The sequence below is a fragment of the Podarcis filfolensis genome (assembly GCF_964270895.1).
Source record: "Podarcis filfolensis genome assembly, chromosome: 9".
In the NCBI taxonomy this organism is placed as follows: domain Eukaryota; kingdom Metazoa; phylum Chordata; class Lepidosauria; order Squamata; family Lacertidae; genus Podarcis; species Podarcis filfolensis.
This window is the reverse complement of record NC_139610.1, coordinates 2,468,120-2,488,724: the sequence shown is the minus strand read 5'-3', so window position 1 is coordinate 2,488,724 and position 20,605 is coordinate 2,468,120. Positions and strand designations below refer to the sequence as shown.

Below are 20,605 nucleotides of genomic sequence, written 5' to 3'. Positions count from 1 at the left end.
AAAAGTAGTTTCTTTCCCAAATCAGTTTTATCTTAAACCATAGCACACTCTCGAAGTAATTACTTATGCGTTTGTTTGCTTGTTTGTGTGTTTGTTTGTTTGTTTCCTTCTTAGGTATTTTTATTGGTTTATAAATATATTAGGACTCCATCTGGGAATGTAATCTGGAGACATTAAAACCAGTGGAGAGAGTTGAAGATAGGTGCTTTACAACAAATAAGCGACAGTCATCACAAGTGTGGTTTTGTTCAATTAACTGTTCAACCAGCGGAGCCTCTCTGATGTTGCCTCTAATGTGGGATCGGTGTTCTGAAATATGAGTCTTAACAAGGCAGGTGGTCTTTTAAAAGACCACAGAAAACTTCTCGTCTACCACTGGAACACTTTAAGTGTGGAGGCTGTTTAGCCTGCAACCAGGCTATTGAAAGTGCCTCTTACCATGTCCCTAAAAGCTCCATGATTCTGAAATCGAATGGATTCACTAACTGTGGCACCAGAAACGTGATTTAATTAATTGATTGCCCTTATCAGTTGATATACATTGGTGCCACCACCCGCCCTGTTAAGACTGCTATAAACTCAACACACTAGTTCCATGTGGACTAAACTCAACATTAGTTCACAGGATTCAAGTAATTACATGCAGCTGTTTGTGGACTTTCTGCTGTTATGTTTTTAAATATGTGAGCTCTGCCCACGTTTCCTAAGGAGGTTTGACAAATGGAAGGACATTGTCCTCTTTAGGGACTGGGGGTAGTAACCAGGTACAGTGGTACCTCTGGATGCAAACGGGATCCATTCCAGAGCCCCATTCGTATCCTGAGTAGAACGCAACCCGCGTCTGTGCGTCTGTGCGGGTCGCGATTTGCCGCTTCCGCGCATTCGCGTGACGTCATCTTGAGTGTTTGCACATGCGCGAGCAACAAAACCCGGCAGTAACGCATTCTGTTACTTCTGGGTCACTGCGGAGCATAACCTGAAAACGCTCAACCTGAAGCATATTTAACCCAAGGTATGACTGTACAGTGGTACCTCAGGTTAAGTACTTAATTTGTTCCTGAGGTCCGTTCTTAACCTGAAACTGTTCTTAACCTGAAGCACCACTTTAGCCAATGGGGCCTCCTGCTACTGCCGCACTGCCAGAGCACGATTTCTGTTCTTATCTGTTCTTATCCTGAAGCAAAGTTCTTAACCTGAAGCACTATTTCTGGGTTAGCGGAGTCTGTAACCTGAAGCGTATGTAACCCGAGGTACCACTGTATGTGCAAATAGACGAGTTATTGTCTCACTTTTTAAAGCAGATATACCCCTGCTTTAAGCTGTTTACACACTGTCTTCTCTTGTGTATCATTTACTACAAAGGTATACCTTAATTACATATTCTCAACGTATTTTTAATTTTAAAAAATAGAGTACAGGGTCAGATTTAAGGTGCTGCTTTTGACCTTTAAAGCCCTTCACGGCCTAGGACCCTCATACCTGCAGGACCGCCTCTCCCGGTATGCCCCATGGAGAGCCTCAAGGTCCATAAATAGCAACACCCTAGAGGTCCCGGGCCCTAAGAAAGTTAGATTGGCCTCAACCAGAGCCAGGGCCTTTTCAACTCTGGCTCTGGCCTGGTGGAACGCTCTGTCTCAAGAGACCAGGGCCCTGCAGGATCCGATTTCTTTCCGCAGGGCCTGTAAGACAGAGTTGTTCTGCCTGGCCTTTGGCTTGGAGCCAATTTGATTCCCTCCCTCCCCCTCTTTCTTTTTTCTTTTCCTTCTCCTCCTGCGATGAGGCTACATTTTAATATTTAAATGTTTCAATATTTTAATGTTGTATTTTAATTTTGTTTTTAAGTTGTAATCATTCAACTTGTTTTTATTATTGCTTGTAAGCCGCTCTGAGCCCGGCCTTGGCTGGGGAGGGCAGAGTATAAATAAAAATTATTATTATTATTATTATTATTATTATTATTATTATTATTAATTCTCCTTATTCTACTTGTTAATTAATTGCAATTCTGTTACAATAGCTTTTGGCAGCTTGATGACTCAGCTCTTTAGTGCTGAAATGTTGGATTACTGGAACAATGTCCGAGCACTGAACCACTGCTGTATCAAAAGTGGACTATTTATTACTGCGCTTGCAATTGTTTAAGATAAAATCTAATTTGGGAAAGAGAAGAAATGAGCACTGAACCACCAACATATTGCAAGTGAACTCTTTATTTACTGTGTTTGCTGTTAAGATAACACTGATTTGGGAAAGAAACTTTTGCCATTTTTATGGATGTTTATTTTGTTTACAGGCAATTGCCTTGGTGATATTATCTTGTGTAGATTGCAGTAGTCATTGTACCACCACCCCTCTGTTCACTGTTTTATCGGTATTCCCTCCATTATAGTGGGTGGGACTAGATGACCCTTGGGGCTCCCTTACCTTCTCTTCGTGCATGTATATTCAGGGCTGCCATATGCCCGGATTTTCCAGATCATTACCGGGATTTCTGGGGAGCGGTTCGGAGAAGTCAATTTAAGAATCGGGGGTGTTTTTTTGGGGGGGGGGAAGGGATGTTCCTTAAAAAGCTCAACAACTTTCGGGGTGTCAAACCCAATAAAAATACCTAAGAAGGAGAGAAAGAAACGCGCAAGTAATTCTTTTGCGGGGGGGTGTGCGTGTGCTAACTGTGCTTGTTTGGGGGGCGCACGGGGGATTCTTGCAGGAGGTCTTTCCGCCCGCAGATCTTTGCGCAGCGCGCCGCGGCCACTCGGGGCGGCGCCTCTTCCTCCTCCTCCTCCTCCTGCTCCTCCTCTTACTCCGGAGGCGCCGCCGCTCCGTCCTGGCCGAGGCATGGCGGGCTCCGTGCGGAGAAGCCTCCTGCTGCTCCTGCAGCTGCTGGCGGGGCCGGGCGGCGCGGGCGGAGCGCCTTCCCCGGGTAAGCGGGGCCCCAGCGGGGCTGGCGGAGGGAGGCTGGCCGGGATGCGGGAGGACTGGGGCTCAGTGGGCGATGATCCTCCTCGCAGAGCGATCCATCCCTTGCGCCTCCCAGGTGCCACCGGACACGGGGCTCTTTTGGGTGCAGACCGTTCTCTCCCCCCGGGAAATAGTGGTGCCCAGTCGTGCCCTCGCGGGGGGTGCGGTGAGTTCAGAGCCCGCGGTAATGCTAAAAACGGATAAAGTAACTTTCATGTAAATGCGTGTTTCTGTTTTGCGGGATGGTACTGGAACAAGTGGGCACCGTAATCGGGACTGAATAGCCTCACCCTATATTTGTCCACTGGGAAGGAAGCCATCCTGGCTTTCCAAAGGATTGAATCCCAGGTAAGGGCATTGCTCTATATGTCTACTCAGAAGAAAACCGCGTTGAGTTCAAATGCTCCTTGCTCCCAAGTAAGTGGCTAGAGTAAGCAATGGGTTGGCAGCATTCATATCCCTTGGAATTATGACAAAAATGCAGAGATCTTTGTTGGTCCAATTATATCTTTAAAAGGCTTCTGGGTCAATATGCACATAACTGCCATAAATTGGTTGCTAACTTGTGAGAGTGAAGGAAGAGCATTTTGTACAGTTTCATATAATTCAAGCAATTCTCATGGGTCATTTTGCTCAGAATTATGATAAAGTAGGATTTTAGCAGGGGAGTATTTGACAAAGGTCCGTATAGTTAAAGCTATGGTTTTCCCAGTAGTGATGTATGGAAGTGAGAGCTGGACCATAAAGAAGGCTGATCGCCAAAGAATTGATGCTTTTGAATTATGGTGCTAGAGGAGACTCTTGAGAGTCCCATGGACTGCAAGAAGATCAAACGTATCCATTCTGAAGGAAATTAGCCCTGAGTGCTCACTGGAAGGACAGATCCTGAAGCTGAGGCTCCAAGACTTTGGCCACCTCATGAGAAGAGAAGACTCCCTGGAAAAGACCCTGACGTTGGGAAAGATGGAGGGCACAAGGAGAAGGGGACGACAGAGGACGAGATGGTTGGATAGTGTTCTTGAAGATACAAACATGAGTCTGACCAAACTGTGGGAGGCAGTGGAAGACAGGAGCGCCTGGCGTGCTCTGGTCCAGGGGGTCACGAAGAGTCGGACACAACTAAACGACTAAACAACAACATTTGACTTTTCCCTATCCATAACTGCCCCCACCCCCATTTTGGGCAGGGCAGTTGCCCTGCAAAGACTTGGCAATCTGACTTTTCTAGGCTAACTTTTACAGTGGGCTGTCCAGAAAAGATGCAGAAGTCTGTTTTTTGTCTTTACAAAGGGATGATGCTGGATACTGGAATTTAAAACTAATAGTGGAAGGTGGTTGTTTTGGTTGGGGATGAGAATCCTGCAGGCATTTAAGTGGATACAGGCTTGTGACATGTTATATGCTGAATGTTTCCTTGCTTTGGAGAGATTTCTGATGATTTAAGGCTTATTTGAAGGACAATTGAGGGCTTTGAACATTGGCATTGTAATCCTAGGGAGACAATGTGGAAGCAGATTTGCAATTCTGTTCTGCAGAAAAAACTGATGATGCTATGACTACACTTCATTCTGGTTTTTATTCATACATAATCCCTCTTACCTATTTTATTAATGTATGTTTATATATTGAACATTCTCTGCTCTCGTACATATTTATGTCCCTTCCTTTACCTTGTTAAACACAATCAAGCAAATTTGTTCTTATAAGCATATTGCTTTTGCCTATCTTACACAATCATAATGGTAGATTTGACATATTTTCTTGCTTCCTTATTCCTAGTTTGCTGCTACTGTTCTGATGCTGCTTCCTGTACATTTATGTGGGACATGGGAATCTTCTTCAGGAGGTACACAGAATGGATCTCTAAATAACTAACCTTCCAGAAATAAGTAGAACAGAAGTTAGTTTAGAAATGCACAATAAAGCAAAACAAAAATGTACGCAAAAACTGAAAGCATTAGGATTACAGTGGAAAGACTGGCTATAGAATCCTGTAGACTCCAGCCTGGTAAAAATTTTGTTTTATTGAATGTATTTGAACTGCCAGGTATTCTTGCCAAGTAGATGGGAAAGGCATTTAATAAATAAAAAGAAAAATGAAGTATGCATTTTGAGTCATAATAGCTAAATTGCGGAAATGCAGTATTTAAGCTTCCTTTCTGTGTGAGGTGGTACGAAAATACTGTCTCAAAACTTTTGTTCAGTTTAATGCTTGGTGTGATGTGAAGAAGAAAAATATTGAGAACATCAAGTTGAGCATTTTAACATTTTAATTTTAAAAAATGCAAAGATGGGAGACTGAATATTGCAATGGAAGAAATGCAGTGATGCTTCTAGTCAAACTTCTGTTTCATGACATCAGTTACAACAATAGTATAAATCTGGTTGTTTGCCTTTGTCCTTCTGTTCCATATGAATCGGGAGAGACAGTTGAGCTAGACTGGTGCTTGGAGATGGAGATGGGCTGGATGTGCACCAGTAACAGAAGCTGAATCCTGAAAAGACGGGGTGCTCCGCCTTCCAGGCTCTTGAGTCTAGGAAGTGGGGAGACTGCCTGTTCTGGATGGTCTTACTCCCCTGGAAGGAGCAGGTCCGTAGATTGGGGTTGCTTCTGGATTCATCATTGTCAGAGGCTGGGCGTGCCCATTTCAAGCTTTGTCTGCTTTGCCAGTAATGCCCCCCCCCTTTTGATAGAGATGACCTGGCCACTATATTTCACACTCTGCAGTAATCCAATCTGAAATTTACTAGTGTGCTTTATATGGGCTGCTCTTGAAGAGAACCTAGAAACTTCCATTGGTCCAAAATGAAGCCGCCCTAAATGACTTAATATTTGACAAAACACACCTTTCCATAAAGACTTGACCCTCTTGGGTGTTAAGACCAGCAGATGGGACTTTCTCATGAATACCTGTCTATAGGATTTCAACCTAATTCTGTAGCTATGAGGCAACAGGTGGGAGTTTTCTGCTTCTCGCGGAGCTGAGAGGTGCTGAGGTCCTATGGCTTGATTACTGGATTTAGGCTCCAATCCCTGTTAACCATGAGTACAACCTCAGCCATAGGTATTGTCAAACTCAGTCCCACAGTGCATTGGATAATGAACTAGTTTGCATGGTGTTTTCCACTCTAAAAGTGATTTATCACATTTGGGGACAGGAAGGCTGTTGAAATGAGGTTGCAATCTCAGCATAAGCCCAGATGAACTCAGTAGAACATACCGTTGTACATTGGTTCTCAAACTTAATCCGTTCCAGAAGTCCGTTCCAAAACCAAGGCCCGCTTTCCCATAGAAAGTAATGCAAAATGGATTAATCTGTTCCAGACTTTTAAAAACAACCCCTAAAACAGCAATTTAGCATGAATTTAACATGGTCTTTTACGAGACCATTGATCCATAAAATGAAAGCAATAAACAATGTACTGTAGTCACACAATCAATCAGTAGCTGAACTGGGTTCTACACAGTCACAAAAACAAAACAAAAAAGCCGCAAAAACACAAAATAGCAAAAACAGACCTCAAAACAGAAGTGTGGCACTCAAATCGGAAGCGTAACACTCAAAACGGAGCACGTTCGTCTTCCAAAAAAAGTCTGCAAAACACTAACTTCTGGGTTTGCAGTGTTTGGGTTCCAAGTTGTTTGAGTACCAAGGTGTTTGAGAACCAAGGTACCACTGTACTAGAACATCACAGAGAACTCTGCTGGAAATTCCATTTGTAAGGAATTGCTTTAAACTGGCATCGGATTGGTGTGTGTGCCAGTTAAGATTAAAAAGTAATGTGCACATAATCCTTGTTGCAATACTGCAGAACTGCTTCATATATAACTGGCTCTGAAATGTGATTTGCAAACTGTTTGATTAAACCATAAGTGATTATGGTTCTCTACAGATGTTTATCCTCAAGCAAGAGTATTAAACGTTTTTGAGAAAGGAGATGCAGCTGCTAGTTTCAAATATGAATGCTTTTCTCCTGTGGTTTTCCTCTGATGCTCTCATGCTCTACTTCTAATAATGCAAATTTTCCAGTAGGCTACAGAGAAATTAGAGCAAGAGGAGTGCTTATGTAACTCCCCAAATGAGAATGCTAATATGGATATGTTGGCAATGATCACTGTGAAAGCCAGTGGAGCTGGCAATACAATTCTGCGTAGCTGGCACTGGAAAATAGTTGTTTACAGTACAGTGCAGCTATAACAGATTATGTACCTGCACACAGGCCTTGCTGCATTGGAGACTTGATTTTGCAACTCTCTAGGAGCCTGAAGGCTGTCCCTAATTTGCATATACATTTACATAAAATGTCAATTTGCATTCATAAACTTCACAAAATAGACAAACTATGTGTGGCTATAATAGGTATACCTTACAGCCATCTTACTTTGCATCTTTCTTTCTTTTTTTATATTGTCTCCTTTGACCTCTTTGCCCCCATAACAATTGCCTTCTGGGCGCACTGATTAAAACTCAACAGCTTGGTATAAAAACGTTCATATGTATGTATGTATATATGTATGTATGTCATTTTGGGGTTTAATCCCATGCACTGAATTCCCTATGAATTCCCTGTGAATACATCTGAGTCAGCATGCACTGGATCAGTGCGTTTACTAAAATTTGGGCATGATTTCAGCACCTCTTAACAGATGGCTGGTGAAATTCACAAGGGGACCTTTCTAAAGCTTGCCTGTATGACAGCCGACCGCAGCCTTATTGCTATTGCCAGACAGCTTGCAAGGCCACAACTTGAATAATTGTCCTTGCATTAATGTCTACAAAATGCCAACTGCTTTCCAAATAATTCAGAAGGGAACATTTCTCTGCTCTGTTAAGCTCTTAATCTGAGATTGCCACTGCACAGAGGGGAAGGAAAGCTATAACAGCCACCAGCGTATTGAATAATATAGGAGGACTATGGATGAAAGATGCAGCGTGTCAGGGTAAATATGGAAACCATGGAAAGGGAGGAGGGGAAGTCACCGGAGAAACAATTTACATTTTATGTTAAAACATGTTAAGATTTTGTGTGTGTGTGAGAGAGAGAGAGAGAGAGAGAGAAATTGATAAGATTTTTTAATTAAAAAAGGCATAAATATACAACCCAATTGCATTCCTTGTAACAACCAAGTACAACTTATATTTCCCACTGGTTCATTGCCAAGCTTGCAAGATGTTGTTGTTGTTGTTTTATCATTTATACCCTGCCCATCTGGTTGGGCCACCCCAGCTACTCCGGAAGGCCTCTAATGCATATAGAAACACAATAAAACATCAGCATAAAAAAATTCCCAATCTAGGGCTGCATTCAGATGTCTTCTAAAAGTTGTGTAATTCTTTATCTCCTTGGCATCTGATGTAGCGTCTGCTGATGTTTACCTATAAATTCTGTTTTCAGCATCACAGTTTTATAGCTTTTTGAACACTGCCGTTGTGGTAAATTTAGGATATGAGCCAAATTTAGCAGAATATTATGGTGTCAGCACTCACATTTTCTGCATCTACTACTGCTGTTGGCTTTCTCAAATTGCTCCAGGTTGCATAACGTGATTTTTCAGCCGGGGTGGTGGAGTGGTGAGGAAGCTAATATTTCATGGAAACTACCAGATTTATATACAGTGTTACCTTGAAAGTTGAACGGAATCCGTTCCGGAAGTCCATTCGACTTCGAAAACGTTCAGAAACCAAAGCTCCTGCAGCCAATCAGAAGCCACATCAGATGTTCGGGTTCCAAAGAACGTTCGCAAACCAGAACACTCACTTCTGGGTTTGCAGCTTTCGGGAGATAATACGTCCAAGTACCAAGGCGTTTGGGATCCAAGGTACAACTATACAAACAATAGCGTGGATTTCTCTGTTTTCTCTCAGTTTTTCCAGGTGTATTTCAATAAATGGTGTATAGTACAGACTATGGAGTATCTTAGACAAAAATTGATAATGTGTGAAATTGAAATGGTTGAAGGGAGAGTGAAATATTTTCATGACAGAACAGCTGTTAGTTACAGGGGTAACTGGTCCACATTACACTTGAACCAATGTTAGCATTAATCAAAGTCAGCTGTATCAAGTCCACTTCTATCTGTGGTTGCCAATTTTTCTTTGGTGCCAACTGTGGTTAGCAAAAATGCTACTGCCTCCATAAGGCTGACCATAGCTACGTCCAAAACCGAAAGAGAGAGCGAATGTCCATGCAAACCGGGAGGTGTCAACCCACACCTCCAAACTATAGTTAGCAAAGTGTTACTTTTCCTTGCAGTGTGATTTACATGGAGGAGAATGAAACAGCCCACAGGATGGTTAACAGGGTATGTGGGGTCATAATCTATGGCCACAAATGCAATACACTTCCCAATCTGTAAATACCCTTCTTACGGAGTTCCCACATGAATGGGAGATTGCCTGTACTTGCCCTTCTCATCCACTGAATTGTTGCGCCTTCTCTGGAGAAGGAAAAACTTAAACACGATGCAGAGTTCCCAAAAAATAGACCAGAGGCAATTGTATTTCACCCAGCAGAGCTTTACTGCTACTGAAGGCAAATGAGCATAATGGTCACAAACCCAATACATTCAGGATTGGTACATTCCATAAACAATCCCGTTGCAGCAAAAACTTATAACAAGACTAAGCCATAAGGCTAAGCATGCGATGTACCGAGCACCACACCAGAAGGAAGAGAGATAGAAAGTAAGAAAGACCCATGCTCCTTCTGGCCTATATCAGCATGACCTTAACAGAAAGAGATAAGAGAACCAGTTTACATCAGCTGTACTCTGCTTCTCTGAAGGTATAACCCAAACATCATGAAGCTACTTTCACACAGAGAAGCTTCCAGAAACCTATTGAATGAATTTGAATAGGAAAGACCTCTACACATTAGATCAATACTTTCTGCACCAAGAAATGCAAACTGACATGACTATCATGCCCATTTTTACCTTACCTGTATTAAGTCATAAGTCAAATTTGAAAAAGCATAAATTGTTGCTTCTTTCCTCCTATACAGGCAATTCCCCGTTTACACGGGTTGTGTTCCATGTCATTGTGTGTGTCAGTGGAGCGGGTGTAAGCCTACCCCTTTCCATCCCTTTCCAGGGCCAAAAATGGCGCACACATCCGTGGTCACGTGCCAATCAAGCGCGTGCAAAATGGTTGCCATCTGTATACAAAGAAGGAGAATTGTAATGTTTGTGTTACCTCTTTTCCATCTGTACAGGTATGTCTGAACCTTCCTTTATTGCTAAAAGTGAAGACCGTCTGTTTAAATACTTATTTGAAGATTATGAAAGATGGGTTCGCCCAGTAGAGCGTCTGAACGACACAATCAAAGTGAAGTTTGGCCTTGCAATTTCACAGTTAGTGGATGTGGTACGTTGGAAACCTCTGCTGTTTGCTCTTTAAATAGGCATGGTAGCGTAAAGTAGTTGCTTGTCAGAAGCACATCGTCCGAACAGCATCCCTGGCTTTTTCACAGAGCCTCTTCTCCTCATAAAGAGGATGCCATAACGCCACACAGGGTGTTGGGGTTGCAAAAGTTGTACGTGTGTTATTGGTCACTTGCTGTTGAGAGGATAGGAGGAAGGAACCATGCATTCATATGCTATCTGTTCACACAGGCCTGGTTTGCATGTTATAAAAAGCCAGAGTTTGCTTTAAAGCATAGTTTAATCATGAATATGCCTTTTGCTTATTGTGTCCTCTCGTAGCTCATACAAGCCATACTATGCCTTCTTGTGTTGTCTAAATCCAGTCAGTGGTTTATTTGTTTCAAATAAACAACGAGTTGTAAGCTATAAATAAACCAGCATTCATTCTCAGGTTATTTCTGACTTACTGCTTGGTAAGCCTGGGTTTGGAAGACATGTCAAGCAATAGTATGGCTTCTTTGAGCTGCGCAGGAGAGGAGAGGTTGTGCAGGAGCCTGTGCAGCAAGGGAGAGGCATGGTCACAATCCAGCCCTGGTTTAAGAGGAGCTTGCTTATTCTGTCATGTATCTGAGGCCTCTGTGTGTAGACATAAGTGGGAGAGTTCCGGCACCTCTTTTTTTAAAAGAAAAATAGCACTGTGTGAGATGATTCTCTCAAACAATTATCTTCAAAGGAACTGCTAACTTGATTTCTTGTAGCTGCCAGACTTTCTTTTGCACAAAAATGGAATAACTTAAATGATATGTCTCTCGAGTTGTGGTATAAAAACTTACTGAACCTCACAACTGCTGAAAAGATAGCCGACGTGAGTCATGTGATGCAAGGGTAAGAACCAGTAGAACAATTGGGACTTTTATCTTATGTTTCAAACAATGACCTGCAGGACTTCTTATCGGCACCTAAAAAAAAAAATCCTGTCCTGAATAATATGTTAGTTTAATAAACCTGTGTAGAATTGTACTTACCATTATTATGTAAGTATTTCTCTGATGACTTTCCATACTCTTGTGTTGAAAAATTAAAAAAAGTTTTTGAAAAGGAAAGAAAAACTTTCCAGCCAATAATAAATAGATTAAAGGTCCTCCAGTGCCCCAGAGCAACCACAACATAGCGTTAGTCTGGGGCATTTTGGGAAATTCAGGTGTCAGCCTGGAGGCTGCCCTGGTGAGAGCTGTAGAATATATGCCATATGTTAATTGACTGCTGTCTGGAAGTGAGAGAAGTGTACTGTCATTCATACGAAATGCTTTTTTCTCTCAATAGGATGAGAAAAATCAACTGATGACAACAAATGTTTGGTTGAAGCAGGTGAGTAGTATATTAGGAAAAAGTTTGGACTGTAACCATGATGTTGGGAGGGATGTTGATCTATACCATTCGGTTGCGACTGAGGTGTACTATTCAGTGTAAACTCAAATAACCAGGTTGCTACAGCGGTGATGAAATCCTATGCACACTATTCTGGGAATAAATCCCATTTAATTCAGTGGTGCTTATTTCTGAATAGGCCTGTATATAATTGCACTGTAAAGTAAACAAATTAGTTTATCAATTAATACTATCTTTACTCTCTTTGTAGGAATGGATTGATGTAAAACTGAAGTGGGACCCTAAAGATTATGCTGGAATAACATCTATCCGTGTCCCTTCAGATTCTATATGGATCCCAGATATTGTTTTGTATGACAAGTAAGTATTTAATGTTTTTTAACACAATTCTTACCGTTCCAAAAATTAAAGAGAGAAATAATTTGAATAAGTTGTATTTTGAAATTGCTAGAGTTGAGAGCATCTTTTTTTCCTGAAATGATATATTTGGCACGATAGCATGGCATTCATGCAGAATTCTCAAATGAGAGTAATAGTTTCAAACCATGAAATATATTATTTTTGCTGGAGAGATGTATTTTCTTCAGTTATGTGTGCTGTGTGGTGAAAGAGACATTCCACAGAACACTACCTGAGTGATTTGCATCTCACTAAATGGCAGCCTCATGGTCTTTGTTAGATAAAAGAAGTAAAAAGTAAAAGGGACCCTTTAGCCATTCATTTTGTAAGAGCAAAAGCGGAGTGTTATAAGAGATAGTGAAATGCAAGCAGAACAGTAATAATAATAATAATAATAATAATAATAATAATAATAATAATAATAAAATTTATTTATACCCCGCCCATCTGGCTGGGTCCCCCCAGCCACTCTGGGCGGCTTCCGACAAAACACTAAAATACAATAACCTATTAAACATTAAAAGCTTCCCTAAAGAGGGCTGCCTTTAGATGTCTTCTAAAAGTTTGATAGTTATTTTTCTCTTTGACAACTGGTGGGAGGGCGTTCCACAGGGTGGGTGCCACTACCGAGAAGGCCCTCTGCCTGGTTCCCTGTAACTTGGCTTCTCGCAGCGAGGGAACCGCCAGAAGGCCCTCGGTGCTGGACCTCAGCGTCCAGGCAGAACGATGGAGGTGGAGACGGTCCTTCAGGTATACTGGACCAAGGCCGTTTAGGCCTTTAAGGTCAGCACCAACACTTTGAATTGTGCTCGGATACGTACTGGGAGCCAATGTAGGTCTTTCAAGACTGGTGTTATATGGTCTCGGCGGCCGCTCCCAGTCACCAGTGTGGCTGCCGCATTCTGGATTAGTTGTACTTTCCGGGTCACCTTCAAAGGTAGCCCCACATAGAGCTCATTGCAGTAGTCCAAGCAGGAGATAACCAGAGCATGCACCACTCTGGCGAGACAGTCCGCAGGCAGGTAGGGTCTCAGCCTGTGTACCAGAATTGACCTGTGCCTCCATGGACAGCTGTGAGTCCAAAATGACTCCCAGGCTGCGCACCTGGTCCTTCAGGGGCACAGTTACCCCATTCAGGACCAGGGAATCCTCCACACCTGCCCGCCTCCTGTCCCCCAAAAACAGTACTTCGGTCTTCAACCTCAATCTGTTAGCCGCCATCCATCCGCCAACCGCCTCCAGACACTCACACAGGACCTTCACCTCCTTCACTGGTTCCGATTTGAAAGAGAGGTAGAGCTGGGTGTCATCTGCATACTGATGAACACCCAGCCCAAACCCCCTGATGATCTCTCCCAGCGGCTGCATGTAGATGTTGAAAAACATGGGGAAGAGGACAGAACCCTGAGGCAACCCACAAGTGAGAGCCCAGGGGTTTGAACACTCATCCCCCACCACCACTTTCTGAACACAGCCCAGGAGGAAGGAGCGGAACCACCGTATAACAGTGCCCCCAGCTCCCAGCCCCTCTAGACGGTCCAGAAGGATGTTATGGTTAATGGTGTCAAAAGCTGCTGAGAGATCCAGCAGAACTAGGAAACAGCTCTCACCTTTGTCCCTAGCCCGCCGGAGATCATCGACCAGTGCGACCAAGGCAGTTTCAGTCCCATGATGAGGCCTGAATCCCGACTGGAAGGGATCCAAATGGTCCGCTTCTTCCAGGCGTGCCTGGAGTTGTTCAGCAACCATTCGCTCAATCACCTTGCCCAAGAATGGAAGATTTGAGACTGGGTGATAGTTGGCCATATTGGCATCATCTAAAGATGGTTTTTTTAAAAGCGGTTTGATAACTGCCTCTTTCAGCAGGTCTGGGAAGGCTCCCTTACAGAGAGAAGCATTCACCACCCCGCGAAGCCCATCACCCAGCCCTTCTCGGCTTGCTTTTATTAGCCAGGATGGGCAAGGATCAAGGAGACAGGTGGTTGGTTTCACGCATCCAAGCAACCTGTCCACATCCTCGGGGGTAACGGATTGAAATTGATTCCATGCAACTTGACCAGACAGAGCTGTAGCATTCTCCCGCCCCAGCCCTGCTCTCACGGTGGTGTCTAGCTCCTTCCGAATATGAGTGATTTTATCTGCAAAAAACTTTGCAAAATCGTTGCAGCAGATCTTGGGGTCTTTACAAGGCACCAGTGGTAAAGGTGGTTCCGTTAAATTGCGAACCACCTGAAAAAGTCTCCTGCTGCTATTTTCTGCAGATGCAGTAGAGGCGGTGAAGAAAGTCTTCTTCGCTGTCGCTACCGCCACTTGGTAGGCTCGACACTGAGCTATAACCCGTGTCTGGTCAGCTTCAGAATGGGTCATCCGCCACCGGCACTCTAGCCATCTCAACGATTGTTTCATTGCGCTCAGATCTGTGAAAAACCACGGGGCTGTCCAGGCTCCATGCAATCAGAGAGGGCGCTTCGGAGCCAAACAATAACTCCGCATTCCAGCGGGCCACCAGGGAATCAGCTGAAAGGCCATCAACTTGGGATAAAACATCCCCTACCACTCTCTGGAAACCATTTGGATCCATTAAGTGGTGGGGGCAGACAATCCGAATCTGTCCCACCTCCCTGCAGAGGGGAAGGGTTGCGGAGAAGTCCAGTTGCACCAGGAAGTGATCTGACCGTGGCACTTCTTTCGTTTCACTTTTACTTAGTGTCAGATCACCAACATCCATAGAGGTAAACACCAGGTCCAGGACATGTCCGCGGCTATGGGTTGGGCCAGACTTATTCAGGGACAGCCCCATGGAGGCCATGCTTTCCACAAAGTCCCGAGTGTTGTGTTGGCATGGATGTTAAAATCCCCTAGGACAACCAAGCTAGGTGTCTCCAGGAGAACATCCGCCGCAACCTGAAGCAGCTCGGGCAGGGAATCCTTGGCGCAGCAGGGAGGTCAGTACACCCAAAGGAATCCTGTACTGCCCCTATGGCCCAACTTCCAGAACATGCACTCAGAGAACTGGGTCTTCCCAATAGGACGCCTGGTGCAAACTAATGACTTCCTAAAAATCACTGTGACCCCCCCCTCCCCGCCCACATGACCTGGGTTGCCGTGTGTAAGAGAAACCTGGTGGACAAGCAGCGGCAAGGACAGGCCCTTCTGCTTCATCCAACCAAGTCTCTGTCACATATGCCAGGTCAAATCCTCCATCCACAATCAGGTCGTGGATGGCAGTGGTCTTATTCATCATTGACCTGGCATTGCACAGCAACACTTTCAGGTCATGCTGATTCCCCTGCTGATTCCAGTATCCTTTCGGTCAGGACCAGACCTGGAGGTAGGGATAGTCCTCAGACAACGACTAAACCTGCCTCCTCGGTAATGACATGGTCTAGTCTTAGCGTAACTCCTCCTCCTACCCGTGATCACTGAGATCGGTTGTCCCAGTGCATCCGCCCCTGTGGGACCTACTCCCCGGCAGCCCTGACCCCTCCCCTTAAGAACAAAAAAACCCTTAAAAAACCCCAAACAAACCACAGTAAAACAATACAAACAAAAAACTGTAAAAATTACAAATACATCAAAATCAAACAAATTCCCAAGCCCAACCAAACATCCACCCCCCACCCCCACATACAAAAAAATCAAAAAGGAAAAAGAAAATTTTAAAACATTTAAAAAAGAACTCTGCACCCCTCCGAGTCCTCCTGGACAGCAGTAGCAGCAAGGGTCCTTGTGAGGCCTGTCAGGCCCCGCCCTGGGCCAGGTGGTGAGTGGCAGGAGCGGGGCCCTCAGGCACTTACTACAGGTTTAAGCTGAGGAAGGAGTCTGTTATGTACTGAGTTGAATAGGATCCAAACTGCAGCAGTCTGATTGGTCCTAGAACAATAGGATCCAAAAGGCAGCAGTCTGATTGGTCCTAGAACAATAGGATTCAGAATGCAGCAGTCTGATTGGTCCTAGAACAAGGCAGCAGTATGATTGGTTGGCAGGAACCACCCAATCATGCTCCAGATAGAAGTGAATCCACAACCTGATTGGCTTACAGTAGAATTCCGGAATTAGCCAATCATGTGCAGCCCATTGTGTAAATAATGTATACAAAGCAGATACTTTGAGGGGACATTCATTCATTCATTCCTCCTCACCACTATGAGCTGAATAAAGAGCATGAAATCACTTTGCGACTCTGAGTATATTTCAGAGTCACTCCTTGAAATAGGTGTCTTCAGAAAGTTTTGGAGCTCAGCTTTCCTCTGTGTGCTGGAAATGCTGCCACATATAAACTGCAGAGCTTTGCGTGCGACCTTAGCAGCCATAGCATATGGGGGCCTCCAAAGTAGTCTCAGGACTGATCAGGCCGCTTAGAGTCCTAGAACTAACTCTTACATGAATTTGCAGGAAAGAATAAAAGACCTTTATTATGGATCTTGACATCCATAACCTTCAGCATAACTTGGTATAAATCAATTAAATATATTACAAAGAAAGAAAGAATGGGTGAAATCGTTCTTCAAACAAATCTTTAGCTTGCAGAAAGCCCATTTAGCAGACCACTTTTAATACAGCAAATGCCTTGCTTGTTGATTTCAAACCAAATATAAGAACCATTCCTTCTTTGCAGTCTCTGAATGTGTATGGGTTCTTGAGCTAGAGTTTTGGGTGACTCCCTGTCTCCATTCCCCATTTGCCCACATCAAAGGGTATTTCGTCTGCCTTTCCCGTCAGTTCTCTTCCCAGCACAAGAGCAACGGCTTCAAGGTAACGATAGTCTTGCTGGATTGTTAGTGTGCATTGTTTGTTGTTTTCAAACAAAATACAAAAAAAACATTTATTTTGACCTCATTCTGTACTGGGTGCCACTGTTAAGAGCGTCACATAAACATCTGAAAATAACCAAGTAAAATGTTTGAGGAAAATAACTTCAGCGTGTTACATTTTTAAATAACTTTTCATTGAATATTTTTTCAGTGCAGATGGTCGTTTTGAAGGAACATCTACAAAAACAGTAGTGAAACACGATGGCACAATTGCTTGGACTCCTCCAGCAAATTACAAAAGCTCCTGCACCATAGATGTCACTTACTTTCCATTTGACCGCCAGAACTGCTCCATGAAGTTTGGATCCTGGACGTATGATGGCTCACAAGTTGACATAATTCTAGTGGATGATGAAGTAGACAAGAGAGATTTCTTTGATAATGGAGAATGGGAAATAGTAATGGCAACAGGAATCAGAGGGAACAGAACTGATGGGTGTTGCTGGTATCCATTTATTACCTACTCATTTATAATTAGACGCTTGCCTCTCTTTTATACACTGTTCCTTATTATTCCCTGCATAGGGTTGTCCTTCTTAACCGTCCTTGTCTTTTACCTTCCGTCTTATGAAGGTGAGAAAATTTCTTTGTGCACATCAGTTCTGGTTTCCTTAACGGTCTTTCTGCTTGTCATTGAAGAAATCATACCGTCATCTTCCAAAGTTATACCTCTTATCGGCGAGTACTTGGTATTCACGATGATATTTGTTACATTATCCATTGTAATAACTGTCTTTGCTATTAACGTTCACCATCGGTCCTCGTCTACGCACGATGCAATGGCACCTTGGGTCCGCAGGATATTCCTTCACAAACTTCCAAAACTGCTTTGTATGAGAAGCCACGTCGACAGGTATTTCACTCAGGAGGGGGATGCCAACAATGCGGATGGTGCTGAGGCATCTCGGATTACCTTGGAAGCCGCCCTAAATTCTATCCGATATATTACAAGGCACATTGTCAAGGAGAACGAAGTACGTGAGGTGTGTGTATTAGTTAACGTTGCAGTCAACTCTTGAGGCTGGCAGTCTGGAACAGCCGCATGTGCAGTTGTGGAGTTAATCATAAGTAAAATCCTTGCCTGCTCATGTCAAATATATCCTGCACTGTAGATATCTCATATTTTCAGGCACCATGATCTCTAATAGAAGTAACAAGGCAACTTTTGCATGAGAATAATTTCAAAGGTGAAAATGGACACTTTCAGAGATAATGCAGAAATCCTTATTTAAAATGTTATGTCTTTGTGGTGCAACAAATAGGCTCCCTGCCCCATTTTAAATCATATGTGGCTATTTCTTAGGAACAGCCATTTCATTATGATATAAAGGGAGCCACAATAAGTTATTTTGCATCTGGCCCGATAAGAGAGACAGTAGGGGTTGTGCCATTATTATTACTCTTTAGTTGTAGTGTGTATACAAATATTCTGGAGTGTATTTCAGAAAAGGTACTGATTTTCTTTCTTCTCTCTCTAGGTTGTTGAAGACTGGAAATTTATAGCTCAGGTGCTTGATCGTGTGTTCTTATGGACGTTCCTTCTGGTTTCAATTATTGGATCTCTGGCTCTATTTATTCCTGTAATCCATAAGTGGGCAAACATAATAGTCCCAGTCCATATTGGAAGCTCCAACAAATAAGTGTGTGATGAGGACAAAATGGTACCAATCTTTCTAGAAATATTAATCTTAGAGGTAAATAGTAGTGAAATTATCTGGCACATTTTAATCTACAGTTCTGAAATCTTGGAAGGTGTGGATTGGAGTTCATGCTTATGTTTAATCATGGACCTCTTAGGACATACGCATTTCCCCCCCTTAAGTGTTAGTTCATTGCTTTCCTATTAGAGCTCACTGATATGCCATTGCTGCCTTGATGTGCCCTAAAACCACCTGTGGAATAAGTGAGGGGCAGTGTAGAGTAAAGGACACTCCAAATGTAAATACTAATAATAATCACTTTTAAGACCTGCTATCTGCCAGCATTGGAAGGCTACTTCATCAAGCTGAACGAGATCCAACTGCTCAGCCGTTGCCTAAGAAGAGTTGGGAGGGAGCTACTGCCAGGTGTATCACCAGGGAGGAACAAGGACAAGGAGAGGAAGTTCTCTCTGAACAATCCTGATCCCACGCCATATGGGTGCCATGTTCTCTTCCGCTCCTGTATTGTGTTTTGTAAGCCACATTGAGAGAGGCAGGATATATGAATAATGCAAAACATTTTAAGCCTTCGTAATCCCGTGCAAGGCTTCGGTAAGACAGGACACTATTATAATCCTCAAACGGGGGCTGAGAGTGGGTGGCTTAAAGTAATCTAGCGAGTTTGTGGTCTGAAACTGGCCTGTTCATAGCTCATATTCTTAGCCACAATCTGTATTTATTGTGGTTTCGTGCTTTCACCTAGCTCCAACATACTTTTCTGCAGTGCTTCTGTTGGCCTATGATCCTTTATCTGCCAGGTCTCCACCACAGCTAATATTCTCTAGAGTCTATTCTAATGTCCGCTGCTTGTTTGGACACATAGCACAACACGGCAGGGTCCCAAGATGTAGGCCAAGGAAACCTTCATCCCCTGAAGAGCCAAAGGAATTTATTTTGCAACAGATTCTGAATATGAAATTGGGGGGGGGGATGCTAGCATATATTTACTTTTGTGTAAGTATTTGGGATGGGACGGGTGGAGAAGAGAATGAAGAACATGAGAGCCGCAAGGTTTCAGTCTGATTTAGTGTGAGGCTTCTGTTATTTTCAGTTCTACAACACACATGGAAATGTTCAAGTATAAACAAGTTAATGTTTCATCGGTAGATTGCCTTAGAAGACTGGGAAATGTTGGGCTACCTAACAAAATGCATTTCTCCCCTCGGCCTCAATTATTAATACTTTGGGGGGGGGAGCTGTACACTTGGGTGTGGAAAATAAATATAGGAGCTAATAGATCAGCAGCTATTTCTGCAATCATGAGGTGTTTTTTATTACAGAAGGTGACTTAGAATCATAAGTTGTAGAGTTGGAAGGGACCCCATGGGTCATCTAGTCCAACCCCTGCAATGCAGGAATCTTAGCTAAAGACTTATCTGTGATATGGTGGCTAACAATTATTTTCCTACATGCATGGGCACACTCCACTGTTCTTATGGAGAAAAACATGTTGTGTAAACGGGTCTTAAATTTAGCATACTAACAAATATCAAATACTGAAATTAAAAAGTCTCTGAACATTTGCATGTTATGTCAGAAAAAAGAAGAAGACTGTAATGCTGTTTAAAATCACTTTAGAGATACGGTATAAAGTAGGAAAACCATCTCAACCATGGGCTGCAGTCTGTTAAAAATTCATATTTGTGTTTGGCATAAGATAGTGATCCTTAATGGTTTTGTCTTCTGAGCAGAGGAGGGTTATTAAAGTATCTGGATGAGTCCAGTTTTTAAAGTGTTTTTAAAAAGAATTTCCAAGTTTGCCAGCTACGCTAATGCACTTTGGGAGAAATCTTATACTAATGATAATAAACTAAATATTGCATTTGGTACTCATTAGTGACATCTGAGGGACATGGGTGACGCTGTGGTGCAAACCACTGAGCCGCTTGGGCTTGTTGATCAGAAGGTTGGCGGTTCGAATCCCTGCAACGGGGTGAGCTCCAGTTGTTTAGTCCCTGCTCCTGCCAACCTAGCAGTTC

The 20,605-nt window shown here is 43.2% G+C and overlaps 1 protein-coding gene across 6 annotated transcripts; it reads left to right on the top strand.

Annotated features, from left to right (window-relative positions):
• The first annotated feature begins 2,806 nt into the window (after positions 1-2,806).
• On the top strand, positions 2,807-20,455 carry CHRNA5 (cholinergic receptor nicotinic alpha 5 subunit). Of its 6 annotated transcripts, none has more exons than XM_083630641.1 (6): positions 2,807-2,902; positions 10,174-10,325; positions 11,648-11,692; positions 11,964-12,073; positions 17,078-17,909; positions 18,405-20,455. In XM_083630641.1, exons 1-6 carry the CDS (start codon positions 2,836-2,838, stop codon positions 18,564-18,566), a joined length of 1,368 nt encoding a protein of 455 aa, XP_083486767.1. In that variant the 5' UTR covers positions 2,807-2,835; the 3' UTR covers positions 18,567-20,455. The 6 variants fall into 6 exon arrangements, with proteins under 6 accessions (XP_083486767.1, XP_083486770.1, XP_083486766.1 ...); XM_083630644.1 differs by having other exon boundaries at positions 2,807-2,920; positions 17,078-17,779; XM_083630640.1 differs by having other exon boundaries at positions 2,807-2,920; positions 17,078-17,900.
• The last annotated feature ends 150 nt before the right edge of the window (positions 20,456-20,605 follow it).